This window comes from Artemia franciscana, unplaced genomic scaffold, assembly GCF_032884065.1.
Source record: "Artemia franciscana unplaced genomic scaffold, ASM3288406v1 PGA_scaffold_75, whole genome shotgun sequence".
NCBI classification, from domain to species: Eukaryota; Metazoa; Arthropoda; class Branchiopoda; order Anostraca; family Artemiidae; genus Artemia; species Artemia franciscana.
Window position 1 is genome coordinate 206265 of NW_027062711.1, and position 13304 is coordinate 219568.

Sequence of the window (13304 nt, forward strand, 5' to 3'; positions counted from 1 at the left end):
TAGTAAAAAATATACGTAGCTTAAGAATTAACCTATATAACGAACTTCTATATTCTTATATTTTTATTATGCATATGAGGGGAGTTTTCCCCTCGTTAATACCTCGCTCTTTACACTAAAGCTAAGTTTTGTCCCAATTCTTTAAGAATGACCCCTGAAGCAGAAAGACCGCAGAATAAATAGTTGAAATTACTAAAAATACTTTAGCATGAAGAGCGAGGTATTTAGGAGGAGAAGAACCCTTCAAATGCTTAATAATCTCTATTCATTTTAAGTTTTAATGCTGCTCCTTACTTCAAGTTGCAAAAACTTTTTCATGCATATTTTTTCACTGTTTTTTTTTATAGTAATGCTAGAAAATCCTGCGCCCCCTTCATTGAATTCCTTTTCCCCCATGAAATATACCTCCAAGGAAAGATCCCCCCACATAGCACCCTCCCCTCACCCCCCCCCCCCCAAACCAAAATAATCCCCCTGAAAACGTCTGCACACTTCCCAATAACCATTACTGTATGTAAACACTGGTCAAAGTTTGTAACTTGCAGCCCCTCCCCCGGGGACTGTGGGGGAGTTAGTCATCCCCAAAGACATAGTAATTATGATTTTTGACTACGCTGAACACAATGGCTATCTCAAAATTTTGATCCATTGACTTTGGGAAAAAATGAGCGCGGGAAGGGGCCTAGTTGCCCTCCAATTTTTCTTTGGTCACTTAAAAAGGGCATTAGAGCTTTTCATTTCCGTTAGAATGAGCCCTCTTGCAACATTCTAGGACCACTTGGTCGATACGATGACCCCTGGGGAAAAGAAAAAAAACAAAACAAATAAACATGCACCCGTGATCGGTCTTCTGGCAAAAAATACGAAGTTCCACATTTTTGTAGATAGGAGCTTGAAACTTTGGCAGTAGGGTTCTTTGATACGCTGAATGCGGTGGTGTGATTTTCATTAAGATTATAGCTTTTAGGGGGTATTTCCCCCTATTTTTCAAAATGAGGCAAATTTTCTCGAGCTCATAACTTTTGATGACAAAGACTAAATTTGATGAAACTTATATATTTAAAAATCATGCAAATCCAATTCTTTTGATGTATCTTTTAGTATCAAAATTCCGTCTTTTAGAGTTTCACTTACTATTGAGCCAAGTCAATCCTTACTACAGTTCGTTACCACGAACTGTTTGATTAACAAAAAAAACAAGTTTTTTTAAACTGTAAGTAAGGAGCGACATTAAAACTTAAAACGAACAGAAATTACTCCGTATATCAAAGGGGCTTTTCCTCCTCGACGCCCTGCTCTTTACGCTAAAGTTTGACCCTTTCTCCTAACTCTACTCTTTAAAACAGTAAAAAACTTTAGCGTAAAGAGCGAGGCGTTGAGAAGGAAGAGCCCCTTTCATCTACGGAGTAATTTCTGTTCGTTTTAAGTTTTAATGTCATTCCTTACTTTCAGTTAAAAAAAACCTTTTTTTTTAATTTCTGAACCTTTTTTAGTTAATGCAGGCTTTGATTTTGGCTCTCCGCAAATAAATAATTAAAACGAAATTTGCACATTAATTTTTTTGGCTGAATAGCTTTCTCATAGTTTTAATAGGAAGATTTTGAGAAAAAAGGTGCGGGAGAGGAGGCCTAGTTGTCCTCCGATTTTTTCATTACTTAAACAGGCAACTAGAACTTTTAATTTTAAATTTAGTAGAAAATATACGTAACTTATGAATTAGCTTACGTAACGAACTTCTATATTCGTAGGTTTTTATTACGTAAATGAGGGGATTTACCCCCTCGTCAATACCTCGCTCTTTACGTTAAAGCTTGAATTTTGTCCCAATTCCTTAAGGTAAAGAGCGAGGTATTACAAGGAGGTGAACCCCTCATATACGTAATAATTTCTGTTTGTTTTAAGGTTTAATTCTGCTCCTTGCTTTCAGTTGAAAAAACTTTTTATAATTATTTTTTTATTTTTTTAAATAATGCTAGAAAATTCTGCACCCTCTTCACTAAAATTCTCTTCCCCCATGACAAATTTCTCCGTGGAAAGATCCTCCAACGTAGCCCCCCTCCTCAACTTATACCCCCCCACAAACCAAAAAAATCCACCTGAAAACGTATGTACACTTCCCAATAACCATTACTATATGTAAACACTGTTCAAAGTTTGTAACTTGCAACCCCTCGCACGGGGACTGTGGGTAGTAGGTCGTCACCAAAGACAATTGTTATTAGATTTTTAAACTAAAGTGAATAAAATGACTATCTTAGAATTTTTGTATAGTGACTTTAGTGAAAAATGAGCGTGGGAGGGGGCCTAGGTGCCCTTCAATTTTTTGTCACTTAAAAAGGGCACTAGAACTTTTAATTTTCGATAGAATGAGCCCTCTTCTGACATTCTATGACCACTGAATTGATACGATCACCCCTGAAAAAAAAACGAAACAAACAAACAAAAAAACAAAAAAACACGCATCCGTGATCTGTCTTCTAGCAAAAAAAAAGCAAAATTCCACATTTTTGTTGGAGCTTGAAACATGTACATTAGGGTTCTCTGATACGCTGAATGTGACGGTGTGATTTTCGTTAAGATTGTACGACTCTTAGGGGTTGTTTCCCACTTTTTTCTAAAATAGGGCAAATTCTCTCAGGCTCGTAACTTTTGATGGTTAGGTTACTAACCTTGATGAACTAAATGATGAAACCTTGATGACTAACCTTGATGACTAAACTTGATGAAACATATATTTTTTTCAGCATTAAAATGCGATTCTCTTGATTTAACTATTGGTATTAAAATCTATTTTTTTTTAGTTTCAGTTACTATTGAGCCGGGTCGCTCCTTACTACAGTTCGTTACCACGAACTGTTTGAAAACTGCACTTGCAAACGTACCCAAAAGGCTAGCTTTAGCTGACTTCTCATGTGTTAACAACAATGTACAAGTGGAAAATAGGGAAAGTTCTTTTATAAGACAGTGGAATGTGAACTTTAAATGAATAATTCAAACCTATAGGCTATCCAAGGGCCTCAGCAAAGCAAATGAATAAAATATAAAAGAAACTCACATTAAAATGCTATCATTAAAACTAAATCCTTTTTAAAACAATTCTAGAATCATTATTTCAGATAATTTTCCATCTGTATTTTGTTGTTTATGATGGAAGGGCAGTGTGGTCTTCGTTGCTATTTGCTTCTAATGTACAAGGTTTTTAATGTTAAATGACAAACGTTGGCCCTCTGTTATATTCTATATTTTAGTGAAATGATTATATATATATATATATATATATATATATATATATATATATATATGTATATATATATATATATATATATATATATATATATATGTATATATATATATATATATATATATATATATATATATATATATATATATATATATATATATATATATATATATATATATATATATATATATATATATATATATATATATATATATATATATATATATACATATACAAGAATAAAAAAGAAAAATTGAAGAATCAGGAATTAAACTCCTTGTTGAACTTAAAGCTCGTTAAAAATCCTTTTTGGGCTAGAATACGTTTTTTTTTCAAAGTAGCAGGGCTTAATAACTATAAAAGTGCCACTCCTATTAAGACATGCTTGGAATTTGCAATTTTTTTTTTTTGGGGGGGGGGGAATAACCCTATTGCCATACAAGTTGCAACTTCTGTTATACGTTAGAAACTGGACATTTTGGTGAACTTTGTCAACAATAAATTTAAGCAATTTTTTCAAATGCTTAGTCAAAATCTAAACATCCTGAAATTTGAACCCATTTATACCCCTTTCCTCTACATGGGGTACTGAAAGACTCGTATACTATTTCAACTGAACTTTTTTTGTATGAAAATTCAATCTTTTTTAGCAATTTTCTGGACCGCCTAAAATTCTCCAAGAGCCATGGATATTCAAAACAAGAAGTTGATAATGACGACAAAGGAATCTTGTTCTGCACAGCTTGCAACGCTGCAGTTACCCTGTTTGTTAACAGTATGGAGAATGTAAGTGAATATTTACTTATTCTACTGTAAATATAGTTCTAGTTTTTTGATTAAAAAAATAAGGAAAAACAAATTGAAAAAATTTCAATAACATTCTCTTGAATTTGTGAAAAATCGGGACATTTGAACGTTAGAAAGGCTTCTGAAATGTTTGTGCTTTAAGTTTACCTTTTAGAGTGTCCTTACAATAGTATGCTAAAAATGAAGAGTCAAAATTGTCTAAAATATAGCCCTATTCTAGCATTGAAGAATTTTAAAAATATACATAATATATAAGTTTCCGTTTCAAGAACTATAAAACTATATTTTCTAAATCAATGATTATTTCAAAACAATTGAATATCAGAGACCCAAAATCCAAAGTATGTATTTAAACATTGTATCTACACTAGAATCAATCATATTTTTTTACTGCTATTCAGTATCTATTTTTTTTTTCTTTGAAAACCATGTTAGAAATAGCCCGAACATTAGAAAACACAAATGGAAAAGTTCTGCAGTATAAAACAGAGATTCTTAGATGGGAATACCCTAAATATTGGCATTTCCTAAAACAGCTCTGGAGCCTACTTTTCTTTGAAAACTACAAATTAAAAACTAGAAAAATCGTCAGAAAAATCGTAAATATTAGTTTCATAAGGAATAAGAGGGTTTCCCAAAATTTATTTCCAGAAAGTTGTCTTTAGTAAAGACGATAACGCTTGATTATTTACTATTATTTATTATCGTTTTTTCTAGTATTATCGTCTTATTATCGTATAAACTTCAGAGGAGGTGCATTAGATTGGAAATTGGGTGTTCGAGTCAAATGATCGAAGGGCAACAAGCCTCCCCCCAAAACGCCCTCTTTTCTCCAAATTTGTCTGATAAAAATTTGGAGATAGCTATTTTGTTCAAACTTGTCTGAAGGAAAAAAAGCCATAGCTCTGGGCTCGATACGCCCCTTCCCCTCATTCCTTGGGTCAAGGCCTATAAATAATACTAGTTGCCAATAGTTAACAAAAAGTTTTTAAAGAAGGGTTGGTCGTATAAACTTTATAAGTGGCACATTCGATTGGAAATTGAAAGTTCTAGTGCCTTTTTCAAGAGTCAAAAGTGATTGAATGGTAACCAGCCTCTCTCCCCCTTCACACCCTTTTCCCCCAAATGAATCCGATAAAAATTATGAGATAGTCTGTTTGTTAAAAAGAGTCCAAAAGCAAATAATTATGCCTTAGGGCAAACAAAAATCTCACAGCTCCCAGGGTAAGTGCTTTAAGTTATGCAAGTCGCCCATTGTTGATTTATGATGTTTTTATGGAGGGGATTGTCTTAGAAACTATAACTTGAAATCGAAAGTTTGGTATCCTTGTTAAGAGTCAATGTGATCAAAGGACAACCAGCCCTACGCCAAATCCCCTATTTTCCCAAATGTATCACATGAAAATTTTAAAATAGGCATTCGTTTCAAATAGTTCAAAGGTCAAATAGCTATGTCAAATAACTCTGGGGTTATCACCCATCCCCCCAGTCTCTAAGGTGGAACGCTATAGGTTATGTAATTTGCTCCTTGTTAACATATAAGGATTTGTATTGGAAAATAGGTCATTTTTGATCCTGGGTCTCCAAAAAAGCTTAGAGTATTAATGTGAAACTTTAAGGAAATATTGAGAGGGATGCGGAACGCAATAAAATACTCTCTGTGTGTGCTGTCAGACGGACGTATCATGAATATCTAAGAAACGGCAGATGGTGTCAAGTTAAAACTTTAAATGGGATGTTGAAGAGCTATAAGAGGGTAGATCGCCCTGTTTGTATTGTTAGATACTCGCTCCCCTCATCACAGATATAAATTTGGAAAAAGCGATGTTGTTTATTACGGTGAAAAGATCTAGTAACTATGCCTCTGGGAAGGTAATGGCCGCACAAGCCCCCCAGGGTAAGGATTATAAATTATGCAATATGTCCTTTTTTACATAGAGGATTTATCATTAAGAGAAAGGAGAATTTCTTAGCTTTTAGGTATGCTTGAAAAGGCTAAGGGCATTAAGGTGAAATTTCGGGAATGTTGAGGATCATTTTAAGCTAAATCTAAAGATACTGCGTTCATCCTGTTTTTCAAAACAGGATAGCTGACAACAATGACACGAATAACTTGTCATTCTTTGTCATTTAATATGACAAGAATAACTAAAGATAAAAAGTTTCAACTTTCAGAGCATGTTGAGGAAGATTTTAAAAAATGGTCGAAGGGAACTTCTACCAATCCTCTCTTCATTCTCCTTTTAGCTGCCCTCCCTCCTAAGAGGGAGGATTAAAATTTGGGAAAAGCAATCTTGTTCAAAAACGTCGCAAAGTCAAATAACTACACCTCCGGAGTTTGTCATTTCTATCAGTACCTGTTGTATGTTTGTTTGCAATGATTGTTGATTTAATTTCTGTTCGTTTTGGGTTTCATTTATTCTTTAATAGTAACTCCTGTTCGTTTTGAGTTTGAATTATTATAGGAATTGGTTTCTCCTGGTCTTAGGTCTATTATGGCTTTTTACTATTCTTTGTAGTACTTCTTTTTTGGAAACTTTCTGTCGATTAATCACACAAAAAGATAAATTATACTGGGTTAAGACATGTGATGAATATTAATAATCTTTAGTATAGATTTAAAGGAAAAACAACTATACCGAATATAATTTGAATAATTAATATTTTATCAAAAAGAACGCAAAAATATTTTTAAGAGGAGGAACGCTTAAACAAATGCTGAAATATTGATGGGGAAAATTAACAATAAAAACAAAACAACTAAAACATGAGCATCAACAAAACAGAATTACCAGATGTGAATTATGAAAAAAATAGAATTGTTCTCAACTGACTGCAGGTTTTTTTCTAAAGCATGGACTTACTCGGTTAAAACGGAAGAGGAAAATGCACATCCAAATTAAACAAGCAATACAAAACAGACCAACTATAAGAAAAGTGTTGAAAATTTTTCAAAAAATCGAAAATCCTGTTATTCCAAGGAGAAGAATAGAAGAATCGGGTGGCAAAGACATTGCTACCTGAATGTGCGTGTCTCTCGCATTGTTCTATTAGCGCTACTTTAAAGGTATGGTTTTCGCCAATGTGAGTGCTTCATTAAGATGCACTTTGTAAGTATTATTTGTCGAAAACCTCATTTTTTAAATATTATCTTTTTCTATTTGCCAAAAAAACTGGTTATAGAATTTAGCTTTAAATTGAGTTCTTCAACGCTTCTTTAAGATGTTTCTGTGCCCCCTTCTCGGCGAAGAAAAAAGGGAGACAAATCACTGCTTCCCGTGCAAAAAATGATTTTTCTTGTTACTAGAGATTGGGGATCGTAAATATCCTCAACAGATTTTAGGCTATGGTGACTCTAATTGAGCTATTTTCTAGGGCAAGCAACACCTATTTCTAGGAGTTTTATTTAAATTTTCCAAAATTGGTGTTCATAATCTAGTTTTGCGATTAAGATTAATCAAAACAATTTCTGTATCAGCTTTAGATGGCGATTATCACTTTAAAGTTCTTTTTCAAAACGTATTTAAAATATTTTGTCTGACGCTGTATCCAGATTATTATGTTTTATCACGTATTTCTCCTATTCTAGAATGCAACTGAAGCTGAAATCATAGATGGCATTGTCGGTATTTGTGTTGGTCTAAATTTGATTTCAGAAACAATTTGCCGAGGCGTTGTTGTGGAAGCAATAGTAAGTTAAACATATCTACCTTTTCTTTCATATACTCTGGTTAATTACAAATAATAAACATCCTCAATCAAATTAATTGAAAAATCAGAAAAAATCCTTATCGTTTTTTTTAGCTGAATCAAAACAGGGACTATTCATGATTGTCTAAATTTTTCTCAGAAAAATCATTAACAACAACCGTTAACACAGGGATTAAAAATATACTACCAACCAACTGTAAGTCCCCTCTAGATTTGGCGTATTAAATTACTGCTTCAATATGTTAAAACATGTATTAGAGATTGTATATGAATTAAATAAAGTTCAAAAAGTATTTTAAACAATGAGAAGCAGTTTAGCTCACCGAACATAAACATCCATTATCCTTAAGGTTTGCATACATGCTCTGGATCTGAATTTAAATTGATGGGTCTATGCTGTCAAACGTGAAATTCGCAAACAGATAGATTCTATCAGTTCGAAAAAACAGTTAGAGAATGGTTTGAATATGGTTTGACAGTGAAATAAATTTTTCGCGAGTAAAAAAACTGTTAACTACACAGTTAAAAACTGTCAAACAAACTAAATTACAAGCGTAAAGTCGGTTAAAATTCGAGATGACTAAAGAGAGAGAAAAAGTGGATTTAATCGGCTAAAAAAAAAGTTACAACTTACAAGCTTTATACGTAAAAATAACCATTCAAGCATCATAGATTTTCATAGATATCAAAATTAAATATACGTACTCTATCATGAATAACAATTCCAATTGTATTCATGCGGTTTATTTTTAGTACTTTATAAGAATTGAAGACTCGATTCTGACGAATTCGGATGAATCCCTAGGTAAACATTCATCAGAGATATGAGCCCAACTACCAAACAACAGCTCTGTTTTCCCTCATTGATGAAACCCGTTTCAACTAAGGGGATTTAGCGTTTCTTAGTTTTTTAATATTTTTCTGTATTTTTTCTGAGTATCATCTAGAACCAATCAGTACCATAAATTTAACTGATATCTTTTTTTTGGAAATATAGCACATCACATCATTTTGGCGCAGTAATAGATGCCAATACAAAGATTAGTCCATAAAAACAAGTGGGATAAGAATCCTGATCAAGCAGCTTGGCGGACATTAAAAATTGACTTTGTTGTTTGTATAGTCTTATGTGGAGGACATACCTTAAAACTGTGGCAAATACACTTTATATTTTCTAAGCCTAGATCGCAAATACTGTTTAGAATTTACAAATAGTAAGCGTTTATTAGATAATCACTATTAGCTACTTCTAACAACTAATCGCAGTAATAAGCCGCCTGAGGCCAACACAGCTCAGCCCGCTCCTCCTCCATCGCAGTCTACTCAAAGCCTCCCTCTTTACACCCTCCCAGGAAGTTCTAATTTACTTTAAATTTTTCTGTATGATATCCTCCCATCCTACATAAGGACAACTTGCCATTTAGTCCTAGACGGTGGACCAAAAAGGACAATCTTCGGCAATCTGTCATCCTTTATCCGAAGAACGTGCCCTACCCTTTTCAACCTTTGTTTAATTATAGCCCTAAAAAGCAGGATTGAACCGCATTTTTCGTATAACCTACTATTTGAAATACGGTCAGTCACCCGCGTACTCAGAATAATCCGTAGGCAAATTCTCTGGAAGACATCTAGTAAATCTTCATCCACTTTTTGGAGCATCCATGCTTCTCAGCCATATTTGACCACTGTCATCACTGTAGCTTCCAATATTCTAATCTTGGTTTGCAGACTTATCTTCTTATTCTCCCAAATTTTTTTAAACTGTGATAAAACACCCTGAGCCTTAGCTATTCTACTTTTAACGTCTTCACTGCTCCCACCATATTTACTGATAATACTATCAAGGTAAGTGAAGCTGCCGACCTAATCAATCTTTTCATTACCCAACGTCACCTTTTCATTCCTAGCCTTAGTGACTTGGTCTTCTTAACACTGCTTTTCAAACCTATTCTAGCACCCTGAACTCATACTCTAAAATGACACTGTTCTTCTCTTAAAAGTTTGTCTACAGCATCTCTTAGTCTAAAAGTATTATATTACTAAGTAATTTGCTACCTACAGAGACCAGACTAATGCCTCGATAATTACGACACTCACTTTTATCACCTTTCTTACACATTTGTTTAAATAAGGTTTTCCTAAAATCGTTAGGCACTCCCCCATTTTCAACAATCATGTTCTTACTCTTCAGTAGATTATTTCCAACCTCAGAGCCACAGTACCTCAGAGAACTCATTTACCACACTATCAGCACCTGAGCCTTATTATTTTTTAATCCTTTTAGTACTTTCACTAATTCTTCCTCACAAAACAAATCTTCCTTCACATCCAAGGTATTACAAACTTTTCATTTTCCTTTATATCTTTTCCAGCAGCTGTATCTCGGTTTAGAACATTCTCAAAATGTTCAGCCCATCTCTCTTCAACTTTTTCCTTATCACTACTTGTGGCCCCGATCCTATATTTAACTGGGGCGATTCCGGATTGACTACTCCCTCTCAATTCATTTCTCAAATTCTTATCCTCATGTCTATTAACAACCAAAAGTTTCCAGGAGGTAGTTTACCTCCCTAAATTTCAGCTTTAAATTAACCCTAGACCCTTCTAGATGGTCATCTTTACTTTTAACATCAATAAAAGCACTCCTACATGCCCTAGTATCTTGTATTGATCCTACCAGTCTTCAGTTTACTATAACATAATCAATCAATAATGTTTGCTGTCTTACCATCAAGTCAATACCATGTCAACTTACGGGCAATTTTATGACCAAACACCGTATTGGTTATAAAAAGATTTTTATACCAACAAAATTGCATAAGTTTGTAGCCATTACTGTATTCTTTTCCTAAGCCAAATTTATCTAGGCTAGGATACCATCTTTCCCTATTTCTACCAACCTCGGTGTTAAAATCCCCAAGCAAAAACACCATATTTCTACCTAATATTCTTCATATCTGACTAATATGTACAATGTATGGGTTATCAATCTTCATAGCGATGATTATTGACCAAAAAGCCGAGTTCAGTACAACGCTTTGATTTCTCTCGTCCATGGCCTGTTGAAGCTAAGGAGATGAAAGCTTTCTGAAGTTTGAAATATCATGAAGTGTTCTTACCTCTTTTACAAGATCTGGACTTACTAGATCCTTTAATTTAATTCGTATATTATTATTATAAAAAATAAGCACATAATATCATTTTAGCCCGTTAATACATATCCCTATTGAAATATTGGTGTTAAGAACCCCTTTCAAATTCTACTGACAACGTGATTTCTACTTCAGACTGTCATCATATAATAATTATTCCAAGCTGTTTCTGGCCAATGTTCCTTAAATTCATTTAATACTAAAATTTTGAAATTGAATTCTTCAAATTCTGTTTGCGGTATTGAAAAAGCAGCACAGCATGACTGAATAAATTTACGTGTGTCCTAGGTTGAATCAGAGCTCCATTCTGAGTCGTTTGCTACTGCCCCCCCAGACTTTAAAAAAATGCTTGTTTTTTGAAAAGTAAAAAAAATTACTCCCCCCCCACACGCACACACATTAACGTGATTAGTATCCCTTTTGATGCAGTAGGCAACTGAATTGTTCAGTCATTTTTTTTATTAAATTCATTACGTGTACAGCTTTTACCTTCTACTTTAATCTTATTTTAATTTAACTTGCAATTACTTTTTTACTTTCATTTTTCAAAATGAGTTTTATTCTATATTCTTATTTACTTTCCTGGTCAAATATATATATTCAATGAATTTCTCAAGTTTTCTTGCTGTGACAGGAAGCAATTTAAAAATTTTTTATAAAGAAACTGACATTTAGTCACCAACAGACATCGTGCGGTACAACGGCGCTAATTAGAAGAAAAGGGTTGGACTATAGGCCCCCAGATTTCTAAAAATACCATTTCCGCTATTTTCTTTTTAGGAAAAAACAAGAAACACTTAACCCCCCCCCCCATTCCACACATTTACGTGATTTGGCACCAATTGTGATGTTACCACGTAACTGAATTTTTGTCCTATTTTAACTTAATTTGAAAATAGTTTCGTACTTTCATGTTTCAAAATGAATTTCATTTATGTTCATATTTGCTTTCCTGGTCAAATACATACAGTCAAAAAAGGTTCCATAGTTCTTTTACGGAAACAGGTAGCCATTTAAGATGAAAAACAGTAACTGAACTAAAAAGAAACTGACATTTAGTCACCAATAGATGTTGTGAAGTACGGAGGTGGGAATTGAAAGAGAAGAGTCAGGTCATTGCCCCCACATATTTTGAAAATGATAGTTTTATGTTTTATTATAGAAAAAATTCTTACACCCCCTCTCATATTTACGTGAATTGGATTTATAACTATAGCACTTTCGCAACACTCGCTTATCAGTTTCAGTAAAAATGTCCCAAAATGGGGTCGAAAACAGAACATGCAGGAGAGTCACACTATTATATATTCGAGAAAAGGCTTTTTGTTCCAGATTAAGTTGTGATGTAACCACACTATCATTTTTCAGTTATTTCTTAAATTCATTACATTCACTACTTTTGCTGTTTACTTTCATTTTTAATTTTTTTTTCAACTTAATTTGAAATTAATTTTTTACTGTCCTTTTTGAAAATGAATTTGATTTTATATTCATATTTGCTTTTCCTGGTTGACATCCAAGAAATTTTCCAATGTTGCCTTGTTGTGACAGGTACCCATTTAAACTTAAATACTTATTTATTTATTCAAAAAAAGAAGATGAATACTTATTTTAATTATATATATATCATTCTGTAAATTATTGTATAAAATTGCAATAAGAGCATAATTAATAACATGATTTTGTGATGTAACAAATACACGTCAGAATTGTTAAATATTTGGTTGGAAATTTGAAAAAAGGGAATATTTTTATCTCCTGAAGTTTCAGCAAAAATTAAAAACTTTTTGTTCTAAGACTTTTGCTACCTGATTTCGTTTGAAGTTAGATTTAAATTCTACTTATTAATTGTTCTATTTCTTTTATAGCCTGACTTTATATACATGTATGAAAATGGCAGATTTGACAGTGAAAATGCATGTGGTCTTGCTTTTCAAGGGTGGTCTTGTAACATTGGAGACATAACCAAACTTGAATGGAGTTTGTCGCCACCTGGAATACAAAAGCCACCAATAGAGGCTCCCCCACCAAGAGAGGTAACTCATAATATTCATAAAGATCTAAAACTGAAAGCCTACCATGACAAAGCAAAGAATAAAAAAATGGAACCTCTATGTTGTCATAGAGGTGCTTCATTCTGTCGTCAATAGCCTCTACTTCTGTGGTTTGGTCAAGGCGTAGCAGTTTTACATATTTGATTTGATCATTTTCTTCATCTCTGATTTTAGATTTTCTTTCTAATATTTTTTTAAGCGACATATATGTGGAAAATTATTCTTTTTATTCCTATTGACAGCAGACCGTCTGTAATTTCCAACATTTTCTTCTTTGTTTTAATAAAAAACAGGAAGTTTTTACAGCTTAAAGTGAGAAGCAAAATTAAGACTCAAAAC

At 33.3% G+C, this 13304-nt stretch overlaps 1 protein-coding gene across 1 annotated transcript in view; it reads left to right on the forward strand.

The window, feature by feature from the left end:
* Positions 1-13304, forward strand: part of LOC136042212 (sphingomyelin phosphodiesterase-like) — a 121559-nt gene that overhangs the window by 35395 nt on the left and 72860 nt on the right. The window contains exons 3-5 of the mRNA XM_065727148.1: positions 3892-4027; positions 7638-7739; positions 12780-12947. Of these exons, the coding sequence (XP_065583220.1) occupies positions 4019-4027; positions 7638-7739; positions 12780-12947 (279 nt within the window). The 5' untranslated portion in view covers positions 3892-4018. The remainder of the gene's footprint in view (positions 1-3891; positions 4028-7637; positions 7740-12779; positions 12948-13304) is intronic.